Genomic DNA, 15790 nt, shown 5'->3' on the forward strand with positions numbered 1-15790 from the left:
CTAATTGCTCAAAATAACCACTGAGCTTCTGAAGACAACATTTTCTGTCTGTAAAATGTCACTTAGCTTCACACACTTTTAAAACTATCATCTTCTCCCAACTACACCTACATCACATTCCTAGACTCTCATGTTGTCTGTTTAGACAAACGCAGGCATTTCCTACTAAGGTATACTTTATAAAGTATATAAACAAAACTGGTTATGAAACCTAAACAAGTAACAAAAAGTATTATCTGTGATTACTGCATTTCTCTTTTAAGGTTAAATTTTTTCATAAAGCCTCAAGATATTGGGGGTGGGGAGAGTTCCTCTGCTGAAACAAAACTTGCAGAATGAAGAAGTGTCAGGGGTGTTATTTCACTTCCTCAAGACTAAACACTGAGTATAACTATGCTGAGATACATCCTCGGATCAATCAACCGTAGTAAAATAACAAGCAATTTTTCTCTTCGAATATTCATTCACGGCAAATCACACAGACACGTACATGCAAACATGTCATGACAACACTGTTTCTACTCATTTGCTGTTAGAAATAATCTAAAACCCAGAAATAAAGAATGGCTTATGTAAATTACAGTATACCTATATGGTAGACATACAGTTATTAAAAGTTGAGTTTCTGAAGAATTTTTAAGGATATTTGAAAATGCATGATACAATATGGGGATAATGTGGTCACAAAACAATGTTTATGGCATGAGCCCAGTTTGTATTAAAAAGAGAAAAAAAGTTAGAAAGAGATAAACTGAAATGTAAATAATGGTTATCTCTCAATGGGTGAGTTTCAGATGACATATTCTCTTCTTTACAGTTTATTTTCGAATTTTTATACAATAAGCTCAAATTACTTTAACAATTAGAAGATTATATGATTATTAAAAATATGTACCTAAAGTTGGTACTGATGGTAAAAAAAAAAAAGAAAAAGAAAAAAAAAGAAAAAGAAAACGTTTGAATATCACTACCTGGCTCTAAACTACGAACTTCCACAGAGAGCTTGGAAGGAGGGATATCTTCTGCTGCAACAAGCCAATCACTAGTCCTCATCCGTTTATATTCAACCTTAAAAGCAGTGATTGGAGAACCCCCATTGGCCCGAGGGATCCAAGTGACGTAGACGGATGTCTCTGATGCAGTAGAGATTGTTGGCCGATCAGGGGCCTCTGGAACTAAAAACAAAAACATTCCCTTCAATAACCCACAGTGTCAGAAACAAGAATAACTCAAACTGAAAGGAATAAGTCTGGAACACCTCTTTATTAAAAGTTCTTCAAACTTTGCAAGAATTGATAATATTATGACTATCTTCCTGTCCTCTGTTAAAAGGCGAAATAAAGGAAATAAAAGGAAGAAAAGTAAAAATAACCTACAATCTTGGTAATTATCTCTAAAAAACTGAAAGTTAGCGAGATTGATAATTAAGACCATGCTATTTTTGAATTCATGGCTAAAATGTGTATTAGTAATTATTTGGTGCTTCAAGTCTGACTGTGGTTATAACTTATAGCGAATTTTAAAAATTGTACTCTTATTTAAATGTTTTTCTTTATCAATATGAGCTACCTAAAACACATTCAGCAAACAATCTACAGATTATTACGTAACACACTTCAAGGCTATAGGAATGCTACTCCAAAAAACAGACTGCAAGCAGTAAATAGACATAAAATTTGATGAATAAAATCAATACGGTTAATAACAGGAAGAGAGAACACTGCTCAGGATGAAAGTAGGAAGACAGGATATGCAATAAAGTGCTAACAGAAAACAGATGATCCACACGATCATCCACAGAACATGTAGAAAAAAGGGTCTCAGAGAGCTAATATACATGGCAGTTTTCAGTTTGCACTACCAAGGGGAAGGGGTGTCCTAAACCACAGATTAGATGGTCTCAGCTTGGTAGCAGGTGAAGATACCAGCCATTTAAACCATGCACCTAACTCTTTCTTCTCGCTGACCAAGCAACTGTGTGGTTCTAACTCGCTTCCCATGTGGTTCCTACGAGGAAAGAATGCTGACAGAAACAACATGGTCTGTATGACAGCTACATCACAAATTAGTAATACTGCCACCTGGTTTACATTAATTGACTGGATTTTGTAAAAGTGAGAAGTTTCTGAAGAGACTGAGTCTCTTTCAGCATGCTAACAATCAAGTTTCTGGAGCTGGACCAAGGAGGACCCACTCTAAGCCATGGTCACGTTGCTCCGCTAAAGTCGCCAAGGGACCCCTGTCTCTGCCTAGCCCCTTTGTCTCAACACATCTTCAACCTGCATACAAGTACATAAGAACGAACAAAATAATGCTGCATTTGGTGTTTGTGTGGAGAAAATTGTGGCACTTTAAAAATAAATTGCTTAATGGATAAAAAGCAGAATATATTCAAAGCAGGCAACTTTAAGTGATACTTACTGTATTCCTTTCAAGTTAGAAAGCAGTGGAAACAGAATGAATAGAACTGTTAGTGAACCTTTTTAATACCAGGTAACCAAATAACTTCCTTATCTTGATTGACATGGAATTAAATCTCATCAAAGAACACCACAGAACAAATAGAAAAAGAAAGTTATTGGGGGGGGGGGAACCTCTACAGAGAAGAATATCTTCAATATCTAAAGGAAATAGCACATAACAGTTATGGGATAAAAGAAAAGACACTACACTTAGAGCTGAAAAAAATCTGAATTTCAACAACAGTCCCTCCACTTTGGATCATCACAGACAAGCTGCATAACCGCCTCGAGTATCGGTTTCCTACTCTGTAATATAGACATGCTACCTTCCTCAAAGGGCTATCATGAAGATTAAATAAATCACTCCTTATGGTTATCTCTGCTTGGATAACTGCAAACTCATGATTTCCAGAACTGAATCCATAATCATCACCTAAAAATTCTCATTACCTATTTGATAAATGGGCCCTAGTTGTCCAAGCCCAAGTCATCATTTCTCCCTCTCATTCAATGTACTCAATTCCCTTCATCTGTCATTTATATCCTCCTTCTCTATTCACAGTGGCACTATCCTCATTGCTTCTCTAGCCTCGTCTTCGGCCATACCTCCTTTCCCCCTCTTTAAAAGCCTTTAGGGTTCTTTATAGCTTTCAGGAAAAGATTAAATTGTTAAATTCATTATACAAGTCATCCACCTGCTTCCCCTACTCTAGTCATTCCTCACAGCAATCAGTCGCACTGAATAAAATCTCTAATCTCTAAATGAAATACATGTCATTCATCTGTCTCTTTGCACAAAAAGCTAGAACTTCTTTTCCTATTTCTTAATTCAGCTACATCATCAACCGCTTCGCTAGGCTTCCTCTCTATCAAATGGGTAATTAGATATTTCTCTTGTCATCTCACAATACCAAAGGTAGAATCATAATAAGTAAAATCATTGTTATGGATTAATTTGTCCATATTATCCACTACATTGTTATTGGCTTAGTTGTCTATATCACCCACATAGAGTAAACTTGTTGAAAGCAAAATTTACTTTATCTCTGCTAAGCCAGCATTTAGTACAGCGTCTACCACTGTAATTACAGAATTGATAAATGTGAAATTTAAATACTAAAAAGTCTTTTGAAGATTTTACTGCTATGATAGCTGATAAAATTGACAAGATATAGCAATGAAACAGTATGACTTGTGATCATTCAATTAAAAAAAAGCTAAATCTTAGTATAGGTACTACCATTTTCAGAGTTCAAAATGTAAATTTGCTTTCCTTGCCAGAGAGAAGTCAGAAAAATCCTTCTTGTAAATTACAAAATTTAGTAGAACATTTTGAATCTTAATAATATCAATCATGACACTAGGTTACCAAGTTTTGAATACTACAAGACATTAAAAACAGTGGCTGAAATAGGACCTAAAAGAGCTACATGGTAGGATATAACCTGAATAATAAACATCCCATTCTACTCCACCTCCCAAATAATCTGAGCCAGGTCAGTTACATTTGTAAACTAACAGAGTGATCAACATGAAGATTCTTCTTTTTACCTCCACTGTGCCTAGAAGAGTCTGTCAGCACCACTCCGAAGTGGTCTGCAGCTTCTGAAACAATGGGGCGCTTAGGAACGCCCACGGGTGGGGAGGACGCCTGGGTGTTTTTCGATGATGTTGTTTTCTCTAGAAAGGTTAAAAAACATATACTGTAACATAAGCTTCCGTGTATATGTTAAAAAAAAAAAAAAGATACTATGAACTCAACTGGCACACAGATAAAATAAATATATGAACTTATTTGTTACAGTGTTTAAATTTAAGACCTACATTACAAATACTTAGCTACTCTAAGGAACTAACTTTAAAAATTACTTTCTATAGTACCTTAGAAGAGAAAACTAAAATGTCTTTCTTTATTAGACTAACTTTAATTTACACACAGAAAACAACACACATTAAAAAGTCAAATGATTACAAAGGTTTTCAAATTATTTGTCCATTTTTCTTTTTACTGTACATTTTCATTCTAAAACAAAATTCATTATTAAAGAGCTTCTGTTAAGTTTCTTCAAAGAAAAACCATCATGTTAAGTTTTAAAATTTCAAGAGATAAAAAGTGAAATTGGTGATTATTTGAAAACTGAAATACATGCTTATTATTCAGTATTTATTGGTCAGACTAAGAATTATGAAAATTAACTCAAAATACATTTCAAATAAGAAATAGCCATTATTTTTCTGACTAGTCTCAGTAAGTAGTTTCAAAAATCAACTGATACTTGCTTCTCAATGAGCATACCTCCTTATACTAATAAAAAACTCTTCCACCTAATCCCCCTTTCTGCTCACTGAAGTTCATTTACAGCCCAGTTCTGATAGCATCTTTTCCATCAAGCTGACCCTCACAAGCCACCCACAGAAAGAGTATCCTTTCTCTGTATGCCTCGGGCATTTTCTCTGTAAATCTTTCCTAATACTTGCAATATTCTGGTCACTGCCTTCACCTTTGCCCTCCTCTTTACCCTATAGCCGGAACTGTCCGTTGAAACACTCAGCAGATCATGTCACGACTCTGCTCAAATTCCTCCAATGCTTCCAGCTCATTCAGAGTCAAAGTCAATGTTGACAAGGTGCTGTGTGATTTGGCCGCTCTGTCACCTCCCCGAGTGCTCTCCTCACTTAATCTGCTCGTTACAGTGGCCCCTTCAGTGTTCCTAGGGTACAGCAAGCACACCCCACCCCAGGGCCTTTGTACTTGCTATTCTCTGCTGAAATGTTACTTATTTTCCCAGATAGTGACATGGCTTTCCACCTCGCTTCCTTAAGGTTCTGCTCTGCTGTCAACTGCTCACTAAGGACTTCTTTGGCCACCTGCTTAAACTATGATAACTGCTGCCCCATACACTTCCTATATCCGTCCTCTAATTTACTTCTTTTGTCAATACTCACCAACTTCTAATGTACTTACTTATAACTTAGGTATAAGCCTCTCCCAACTAGAATGTTAGCTCCATGAGGACAAGGAGTTTTGTCCATTTTATTTATTGTTTGGCTTATAGAAGGCATTTGGTAAATATTAGCTAAATTGAAATTTTGCCTTGTAGTTGAATTTATGTATATGTCTTACCTTTCTTAGCAAAGTAAAAGCTCTATTAGAATGGATCTTTTCTTGATCATCTTGGCTTCCACTGCTTACCTACCTTAAAGCTCATATATATCATAGTCTCAAAAAATGTTTGTGGAATACTGGGTGAAATGGAATACAACCATTCAAATGTGGCCCAAAAAAGTACTATAATAAGCTTATTTAATGAATTTATAATAAAATTAATAAACTATAGTAGAATTAAATAGAATTAGTAGAATATAGTAGAATTAAGAATCTCTACTAGCCAAAAAAACATTTATTAATAAAGTGACATCAAGGTCATAGCCAGCTCACTGCTCTGATGGAAGATTATACTCACCTTTGCTAGTTCGGAAGGTAAGCATGGCAGGTTGTCCTTCACCTGCTGCATTTCTTGCTACCATCAAGACTTCATAGAGGCTAGATGGCTCTAGTTCCGTTAAATGGAGCTCATTTTCACTTCCTGGGACTCGAACTGTGTGCCAGCTTCCCACCACACCAACACCATCATCTAACTACTCAAAAAAAAAAAAAAAAAAAAAAAACAGGCCATTAAAAAAAGGAAACAAAAGATAAAAGTAAAAAAAAGCTTCCATTCAAATTTGATAAAAAACAGAAGTCATTCAATTCCAGGTAGATTCTGAGAAGTAATGTACCGCTTTAAATAAAAGAGACACAATATTTCTTCACATTAAGAAATATAAGACCTGTAGCAAGAACTTAGGAATTCTAACTGTAAGGACTCCTGGATCCGCTACCTAGCATGAACTTATGATCTCAAGCAAGTTCTTTGATCTCCCAGAGTTTGTTCTTTTTGCTTGTAATGGAAACAACACTCCTTCTTACCAGGCTATTGGGAGAATAAAATAGGTATATAATAGTAATGATCATACATAACAGACATACATATGATAAATCAGAATATGTGTGTATATGGATTATATAATCATATATTATGTATTTCCAGCATTCTTGATGCTGTTCAATACACGCTGGACAAAATAAATTAAAAAGAGATCCAATCCATTCTGTCTTCATTAATGAAACCAAGAGACAACTACATGGAAGTTTCCATGTGGATAAAAATGCCAGTGAAATTTCCTTCATCTAGAATCATCAGGTTAGAAACAGTGAATAAACTCCCAAGTCTAAGTTTTTCAGATATTAAAAATATTACTATTAAATGATGGATACCAAAATGTCTTGAACAGAGAAAATGATTCTAAATATAAATGCAGTTCTTCCCATATTATTCATTTACTAGTCTCATTAAACTGAGGAGATTTTTTTCCATTTTACTTTTAATACAAGCCGCTAGAGGGAAAACATCTGAAAAATCAACTGAGATTACCATAATAAATGACCAAACAATGTAAGATTCTAATACAATTAAGAAGACAACTTGAAAAGCAAATAGTTTTCAGAGATTATCTGAGAGCACTTTGTTCAAAAAGTTGTTTCTAATAAGAAACTGCCTTCTTGGGTAAATAAACTGTATACTACTATCTTAGAGAGGGAAGGAATAACTTTTTAAACAGTGGTTTATAAAACTTTACACCCAAAAGGTTAAAATGTTTGATTAAAAAATATTGAGAAGCTACTGGGTTCTAAGAATCCCAACATGGGAGGAAATTATTCATCACATTTCCTTTTTACTGGTTTTTGTTTTTTATGCAGTGGAGAAAGATTGGCTATTTTATTATGAATGGCACTACCCAAGAGAAGGGAAAGCTAATGCTCGAAAGCCAGAACTCCTCATTCTTACTTTTATAGACTGGTAAACCCTACTGGGATATATCTCCCAACTTCACTCTCCTGGAACATCTTGTTCTGTTTCCTGCCACTCCAAGAAAGTGGAAGATAGTGAGTATATGCCATACATGAAAAGTTAAGGTATGAGAAAAGATGATAAATGAGAAAACGTTACCTTCCGATACTTCACAAAATAGGCATTGATTGGGAGCCCGCCATCCTTCCCTGCCCTCCAGACCAGGTTGTATGTATCTGGTGTGTGGGTCTGTGGAGGGCTCAGAATGATGGGGGCATCAGGGACAGAGGCACCACTAGCAGTTTTCTCTAATGGTGGTTCCACTGCACTGGAATGATCCTTCACTGGAAATGAGCTCAATAATCCAGTCTCTGAACCATCTCTTTTATCGGAAGGTGTCACTATTCCTGCTTTTGTATTTGTCTCAAATGGAACTGCAGAGAAATGGAGAGAGACAGGAGATATAGATTGAAGAAATTCATTATTTCAGTGTCTTCTATATACTGTGATCTAATTGTCCACACTGATACTGTTAGCACAGTTGGAGCCCTAGAAATAGAAACAGGTAACATTTCAATTTATAATTCATGGAAACATCTAACCTCGAGTAGCAACCTCTTATTCACTAAGGAGCAAATTAATTGTTACAGTAGTTTAAAAGATGTTGTTTTTTCTTTGCTCTACACTAGCATTCCCTCTTTTACAACAACCCTTTGCTAGCTTAACCTCAGAAGATTGTAAGTTCAAGAACGTGGAGCCTTAACTCTAGTTGGTAAATTAAATACAAGGAGCAATGCATTCCCTTGAGAACAAGGGACATAAAATAGGAAATGGTCAGGAGTTAGGCTACAACCTACTGGGTAGCTAGATTCTAAAGATACTTCTCAGGATTCACACCCATGGGCAGTCCCCTCCCTGGATGAATGCGGGCTGGCCCTGTGACTGGCTTTGACCAAAGGAAGAGAGAAGAGAAGCTGTGCTCTCCCAGCCTTAATCCTTAGGAGCTTCCTTAATCCTTAAGAAGGCCTGGCACTTCCGGTTTTGTGCTGCTACATAGGGATGTCCCAGCCAACCCTGTGAAGGCAGAGAAGTGGGGTGTGGTTCCAGCCCTCACAGAGGTGGCACGCATGTGAGTGAGGCCCCTTTGGATGTTCCGGCCCCAGTGCCATCTCATAACACTGGCATAAGAGGCCCCAAGTAAGGCCAGCAGAGCACCCAGCTGCATCTAGTTAACCCACAGCATTGTAAGAGATAATAAAGGAGTCGCTCTTTTGAGTCATTAATCTTTGGGGCCAGCTACGCAGCAACAGGTAACTAAAATATCTGCCGTACGCATGGAAAACAATCTACATTCAAGAAGGAAGACATGAAATAATATCAGCAGAAATAAAGGAAGAATTTACTTATTTCCAAACAAGCCCTGTATCTGGACAGAACTGAAGGAGGCTTAAGAAACTGTGACTCTAAAGAAAGATAAAATGGCAGCTAATACTACTAGAAGCATGCAGAATACATCGAGGAAGGGAAAAATAATTTATTTGTGCTGAAATAATAAATACATTGCACAAAACAGAAAAAATTACTGGGCACATAATCATGTGTCAAGCACTGTGCTAGACATTTAATAAACATAATCTCATTTAATTTTCAAAACAACATAGCACTCCCACTTTACAGATAAAGAAATTAGGACTCCGAGAGACTAGGTGACAACAGCTGGCAGAAGCGTGTTAGTGGTGCGGATGTAGAAAAGTGAGAGCGATACATGAAAACAAATATACTGCCAGCACGATAAAACCTAAGGATTGACATCCTGGGTTCTATAAAGTGCTATTAATACTGGCAACAAAAAAGTCTCCTTTTTTTGACTGCTTTTGTGGAGGTAGGGAGACAGGAAACAACGTTAGAGTTTCTTTTCCACGGTGAAGTCAGATTTCTGGGAAAAGGTGGGTGTGTTTTTAGAAGTACTGCAGTTTAGTAGAGAACCAAGAAAAAAAAACAGGACTAACAGTGTAAGGTCAGTTCTCTGTTTGTTTAAGAGAGAGAAAAGGTGTCCCAGAAGCATCCTCGATCAAAGAAAACAAGAAGCTAGTGAGAAAATAATATAGAAGAAAACTATTTAAGTTCACTGAGACAACTTCAAAATATTGCTCCTGGAACAGCCGTGTTTATCTAGTGAGTCAGAACGTGGGCTGATGTTAAGGGTGGGATCTGGTGCCTGCTAATGCAAGATGGACTCTAGCAAGTGGAGGTAATTAGCTGTGGCTTAGGGTAGTGGAGAAGGACTTTTTTTTTTTTTTATCATTAGTAGTTTCGTGGATCTCTGGGCAGTTTACCACTGGGAAGCGGTATCTGGCTGTAGAAGAGCTAAAACACCACATGCCTCAGTTTATACAGAGGGATGAGAAAAAGTGTATGCTACATCCTGTGTCTACTATATGAGTATCAAGATTTTTTACTTTTGTTATTCAGGATGCAATGAGACTTTTCCACAATTCTTTTTAAAAGGAGATTCAATTTATCTTCCTCCACTATTCCCAGTAATATAATCTGAGCACTCACAAGATACTAGATATCATTTATAAGGCCTTAACAGTACTTTCAAAAGTTGTCTCACATTCATCATTTCAATTTAGCTTCAAAACAGTTCTGTGAAAATGTCAGAATAGACATCTAGCCTTCTGTAAGGTTGAATGTTTTTTGAATTGGAAAAGTGAATGATAAAACTCTAATTTTCTTAGTACTATCACTATGGTGATGAATTTAATGACTGAGTTGAAACTAATCGAATAGGGACTATAACCATGTATGTCAAAGGCGTTCCCACTGTGACCACTTACACCAGCAGCCCCAACCCAAACAGTTTAGGAAACCCAGGCCAACCTCCATTACAGTTTTGAAGAGTTACAACTCACTCTACAAATATTTGTACATCCAGGACCTCAAAACCCAAGGTCTCTGAAAAAAAAGGAGGCGGGGGGTCATCCCTCTCTTTGACTTTGCCTCCTCCCCCTTCACAATAAACAAAGTACATGGCTGTCAGTGCGCTGGAATGTAACAGATTCCTATGGAAAGAATTTAACAGATTCCTATGGAAAGAAGCAGGTTGCTACATACTGTTCTGAGTGTTAATAAAGTCAGCTGGATCTTAATAATTACTAGACAGCAGGCAAAAGAGGCGACGCAGGACCACTTAGGCAGGATGTATATAGGTGATGGGGTTACTACACATTAAAGTGGTATTTATCAAGACATAAAATCCTGAAAGGGATCTTAAAGGTCTAAGAAAATCTAATCTAAACAAGGTAGCTTATGTATCTTCTAAAGGCTTGTTCAGATTATATTTAAAGTGAAGCATTTAGACAAAATGTCTAGTTTCATCAGCTATGACTACAACCTCAACAGCACCCTCAGCCCTACATTTACATAAAATAATCACTTCAGCTAAATGCTAGTCAAGCAGCACCAGCATCACACCTGTCTCACAGCTAACAATTTTGTGTAGAGCCACTCTGGTTTTGCTTGGCAGAATAGATACATAAACACACACGTATACATATTTACGTATAAATTTATATAATACTCAACTACCTTCTTTATTTGAGAATTCTGAAGGTTACTAAAATCATTAACTATTTCTTCCTTCTTTAACCACCACATGGGATAATTATAATTTAATAATAATTAGTAACAATTATAACCTAATACTTAGTATTTATTGAAGGATTTCTGTTGCCAGACACCATTCCAAGCACTTTGCATGTATTAACTCCTTGCATTCTCACATCGACCCCAGGAGCAGGGCACCCACATTACACCTGTTACACAGATGAGGCAACAAACACAGATCAAGTTCGGTAACTCGCCCCAGAGTACAAACCTCCTAAGTGGCAGAGCCAGGATTCTAACACAGCCTCTGTGCTTAACCTCCACATCATTCCCACCTCTGGCATTCATGGAGTAGCACAAGAATATAAATGGAGACTCTGGCCTTCCCCTCTTCTCTTCCTACCTCCGGCCTCATCCAGGGCTGGGACTCTTGTGTGCATGTAAATGGAAGGACCAGGGCACACATCACCCTCTGTGTCCTCTGCAGAAGACCACCCCTGGCCACTCCTCCAGTGTAAGGGCACCTGCACATGGTGGAGTGGCCCTCACTCTTGAGGACAGACCAGGGAAAAGACCTATGTGGAACCAGCCTATAAACTAACTAAAGCAGGAACTGCCGAAGCCCTAGACCTGTTGAATAAAAGGAGGAAAATGGGCTCCAGGCTCCAGGTAAGCATGGCCCCTTGACCCCATGGACTCTCTGACCTGTGAGACCTGAGGACCCAGGCAGAAGAGGGCCACATGAAGCCCTGTAACACAGAGGCCCAAAGCAGGGCCCTAGGGTGCCAAGACTAAGGACAGCACTGCTGTATGATACTCTCTCACGTGACAAATATGGTGACAATCTCCACTCAACTGACTCCTTGCTGGGAATGCTGCTCTAAATGCTCACTGATGTTAAGGTTTGAATTATTTTAATAATATTGCTATATTCTACTACCAGTACTTCAAAAACTATATAAAGTTATTTTAGCGGGGAGAGGAGAGGTAGACAGGGTAAAGGGGGTCAAATATGTGGTGACAGAAAGAAATCTAACTATGGGAGGTGAACACACAGTGTAAATGTATGTATGCCGCACTGTTAAAGTGTACAGCTGAAACATCGAATTTCATTAACCAATGTCACCATTAAAAAATTAACTTAAAAATAATAATAAAAAATAAAGAGATGCCATTATATCAAAATGAAAATACAGAAAAAAAACTACATAAAGTTTTTAAGTCATCATTACTAAAAATAAAATATAAAGAATATTCTACATCCCATCAGGAAAATAACAGTAAGATGAGGGAAATATACATGCAGATATTATCTGACAGAACCATAACCTCACTCTACTTTCTCAATGAAAGCCAACCCTGTAGCCTGGATATTGTACTCTCAAGGTTCACCTGAAAAATGTCTGCAACAACATTTTCAGTAGCTGAGAAAACTAAAAGCATTAATCACAAAAAGAGGTCATACCTTGGGCTTCCTCCAAAATAAGAGCTTCTACATGACAACTATAAGCTGAGCAAACACATCAGAAATGGAGACCAAGGTCTGCCCAGTTCATGTTAAGGCCAAATACCAAAACCTACAGTTCTACACTTCACTGTCATTGGGGGAAAAAATTAATCTTTAGAGATTTCTAGATTCATCACAATAATACGTCAAAGCACTTTATCCCCTATTATCAAAGAAAACTATTCACCTGAAAAAAAATTCTCATGGCAACTCACCAACTGTGAGGACAGCCTCCGCCTTTGTGGCGCCATGTTCGTTTGTAGCTTCGCAGGTGTACTTCCCAGCATGTTCCTGAGTGACAGCCTGGATGTGCAGGGAGCTCGAGCCAGCATGGGACACAACCAAGTGGACAGGCTCCATGTCAAAGCCCCCAGGTTTTAGCAAGTGTGATTTTCGGGATTTAGATCTAAGGACTTGAGACGGATGGCTAGTTATCAATCCGTGCCTGTCGTACCATCGAATGACTGGAACCGGCACTCCCGTGGCATTGCAGGACAGAGTAACCAAGTTTCCATCTACCACCTCTGCACTCGCTGGCGCTGTAATTATCACTGGCTTGAGTCCACTGTCTGTTAAAAAAGTAATTCACACATAAAAAATTAAGAACATAATAGTTTCTACAATGCAAAATAACGTCCTGTTGTGTAAATGTTCTCAAAATCGTAAGCAACTAGCAGTGTTAGAAACATCTTTCATACGTGTATTTCTAAAACAGTATTTTACATGTGGAATATCCACTGAGATAACAGTGTTCACAACGTCATGTGCCAGTAGTGACAGTCATGACAGTAATGATTAAAGCAGACAGCTCCCTCCTTGTTAGTTTCCTTCTCAACCTACTCCAAGTAAAACTGTCAATAAAAAGTAGAATTTCTCATAGTTGTGGACTCCTAGACATTTCCTACATAGATTTCCAGTCCTTCAGAAAGAAGGGAATGTACATAAGCTGTTGAGAGCTTACTAATTGGTAACCTATATACATTTGACCACTGTAAATATAGAAGATGTGAAGCCAGAATCTCAGACTTGAACATGAAAAAAGTGTGAAGTAATTAAGAAACAAACTAATATTCCTTCATGAAAACAGTCAATTCCGAGGCAGGGGTGAGAATCTGATTATAAAAAGCCTAGGAGAAAAACCTGTTCTGAGTAAAAGTTGATAAACATACTTACCATATATATACACGAATGACATTTTTGTTTGTAAACTAAAGTGGCACCAATTCTTTGCTTTTGGTCCCAGGTATACACTGGGACTATTTTTAAGTATGCCTACAATGGAGTATTGATGACAAGATATTTTCTCCAGCATCTTTCTCCAGCCCTACTCCCTCTGTTTGACAAAACCAACCACTGCTTGGTAGTATTAGATTTCTGAATTTTGCCAGTCTCTTAAGTACTAAATGCTCTCTCACTGGTCATAACCTGCATTGCCCTGAGTACTAATGAGGCTGAACATCTTTTCAAGTGCTTACATGTCACTTATATTTTTCCCCATTCGTGAAATGCCTTTGTCTATTTTACTATAAGTCAGTCCTTAAGTGCAGAGATCTTTTTGGCAGACTCTGTTTTGTTCTAAGAGTCTATTTGTCTGTTCCTGTACCAATACAACACTATCGTAATTACTACACTTTTTTGTATATGTTCTAGTATCTGGTAAAGTAAGTCCCCCCAATTTTTTTTCTTCTTTTAGAGTGTCTTATCTATTCTTGGGCCTTTGGTCATCCAAATAAATTTTAGAATCAGTCTACCAAGGTCCTCAAAATATTCTGAAATAATTTTAATTGAAATTTCATGAATCTACAGAGACTTCGGAAAGATCTGACAACTGTATAATACTGAATTTTGGTATCCATGAACTTGGGTCTTTTTAATGTTGCTAATATAAAAAGGTGACTTTTAAACTGTATTTTCTGTTTGTTGAGGGTTGTAATGATTAAATTCTGTCTACTTGATTGGGCTAAGAGATACCCAGATAACTGGGTATATCTGAGGGCTTTCCTGGAAAAGATTAGCATTTAAATTGGTGAACTGAATACAGCAAATGGCCCTCCCCAATGTGGGCGGGCACCATCCAATCAGTTGAGAGCCCAAACAGAATAAAACTGTGGAGGAAGGACAACTGTCTCTCTGCTTGAGCTGAGCCATCCATCTCTTCCTGTCCTCAGGTGTTGGACTTCAGCACTGCTGGTTCTCCAGCTGTTGCATTTAAGTCAAGACTTACACGATTAGCATCCCCTCTCCCCAGTCGCATCACACCATCAGCTTTCCTCCTTCTCCAGTTTGCAGACGGCAGACTAGGGGACTCTTTAACCTCCATAACTGTGCAAATCAATTCCAGTAACAAATCTTCTCTTATGTCTATTTTATACATCCTATTGGTTTTGTTTCTCTGTATAACCCTGGCTAATATACTGATATAAGGAAAGGCAACTCATTTTTGTTTATTGGTCTTCATCTAGCCACCTTGCTAAATGCTATTATTTCTAATAATTGGCAACAAACTATTGAAGATTCTCCATGTTGACAATCATAGCAGCTATAAATTAATAACAATTTGATTTTTCTTTTTTCATCCTTATATTATTTTCTTTTTCTTATTGTTCTGTGCTGGTTTAGAATCTCCAGTATGACGATAAATGAAAAGAGATTTTAAAGGGAATGCTTCTAATATTTCACCATTTAAAGTAATGTCTTCTATAAGTTTTTGCTAGTCTTCATGAAGTTAAGAAAGTTTCCCTCTATTTCTATTCTAAGAGTGACTAATATGGATACTGAATTATATCAAATGTTTTTCTGTCTTTATTGAGATAATCATTGTTTTTTCTCCTTTACTCAAAAAATAGGATGAATGACACTTAAACATTTCTGATTGAGTTTCGGGTAACTTCTTAGTCAAGATGTATTTCCTTTTCCATATATTGATGGCTTGCTAATATTTTATCTAGAATTTCTGCATCTATGTTCATAAAGAGATTGGGTTTTTGATTCCTTTCTCATATCATTCTTTGGTGATTTGGGAATCAAAATCATGCCAACTGGAGAGTTCACATTTTTTTCCTTTCCTCTGGAAGAGTCTGTGTAATATATGAAGTGGTCTGTTATTTTTTATTTCTTTTAAGTCAGCCTTACTAAGTTATAGTTTTCCTAAGAATGTGTCCATTTTATTAGACTTTACAGTCATATTATTTATAATCTCTACAAGAGTCATATTTTTATTCCTAATATTGTTTCTTTGTACTTTGCCAAAGATTTGTCCATTTTATTAGACTTTACAAAGAAACAACTTTTATCTTTACAGTCATACCTCAGAAGTACTG

At 37.1% G+C, this 15790-nt stretch overlaps 1 protein-coding gene across 10 annotated transcripts in view; it reads right to left on the reverse strand.

Annotated features, from left to right (window-relative positions):
* The window catches only part of CDON (cell adhesion associated, oncogene regulated), a 148066-nt gene that overhangs the window by 32567 nt on the left and 99709 nt on the right, over window positions 1-15790 (reverse strand). For all 10 annotated transcript variants that reach the window (XR_004950795.1, XR_004950794.1, XM_036220439.1 and 7 more), the window contains 5 exons: window positions 12686-13039; window positions 7514-7788; window positions 5927-6101; window positions 4014-4142; window positions 972-1175 (listed from right to left, as the gene is read on the reverse strand). Coding sequence is in view for 8 of the 10 variants with exons in the window: in XM_036220439.1 (XP_036076332.1) it covers window positions 972-1175; window positions 4014-4142; window positions 5927-6101; window positions 7514-7788; window positions 12686-13039 (1137 nt within the window). In the remaining 2 variants the exon portion in view is untranslated. The remainder of the gene's footprint in view (window positions 1-971; window positions 1176-4013; window positions 4143-5926; window positions 6102-7513; window positions 7789-12685; window positions 13040-15790) is intronic.

The sequence above is a fragment of the Rousettus aegyptiacus genome, unplaced genomic scaffold (genome assembly GCF_014176215.1).
Source record: "Rousettus aegyptiacus isolate mRouAeg1 unplaced genomic scaffold, mRouAeg1.p scaffold_m13_p_5, whole genome shotgun sequence".
NCBI classification, from domain to species: domain Eukaryota; kingdom Metazoa; phylum Chordata; class Mammalia; order Chiroptera; family Pteropodidae; genus Rousettus; species Rousettus aegyptiacus.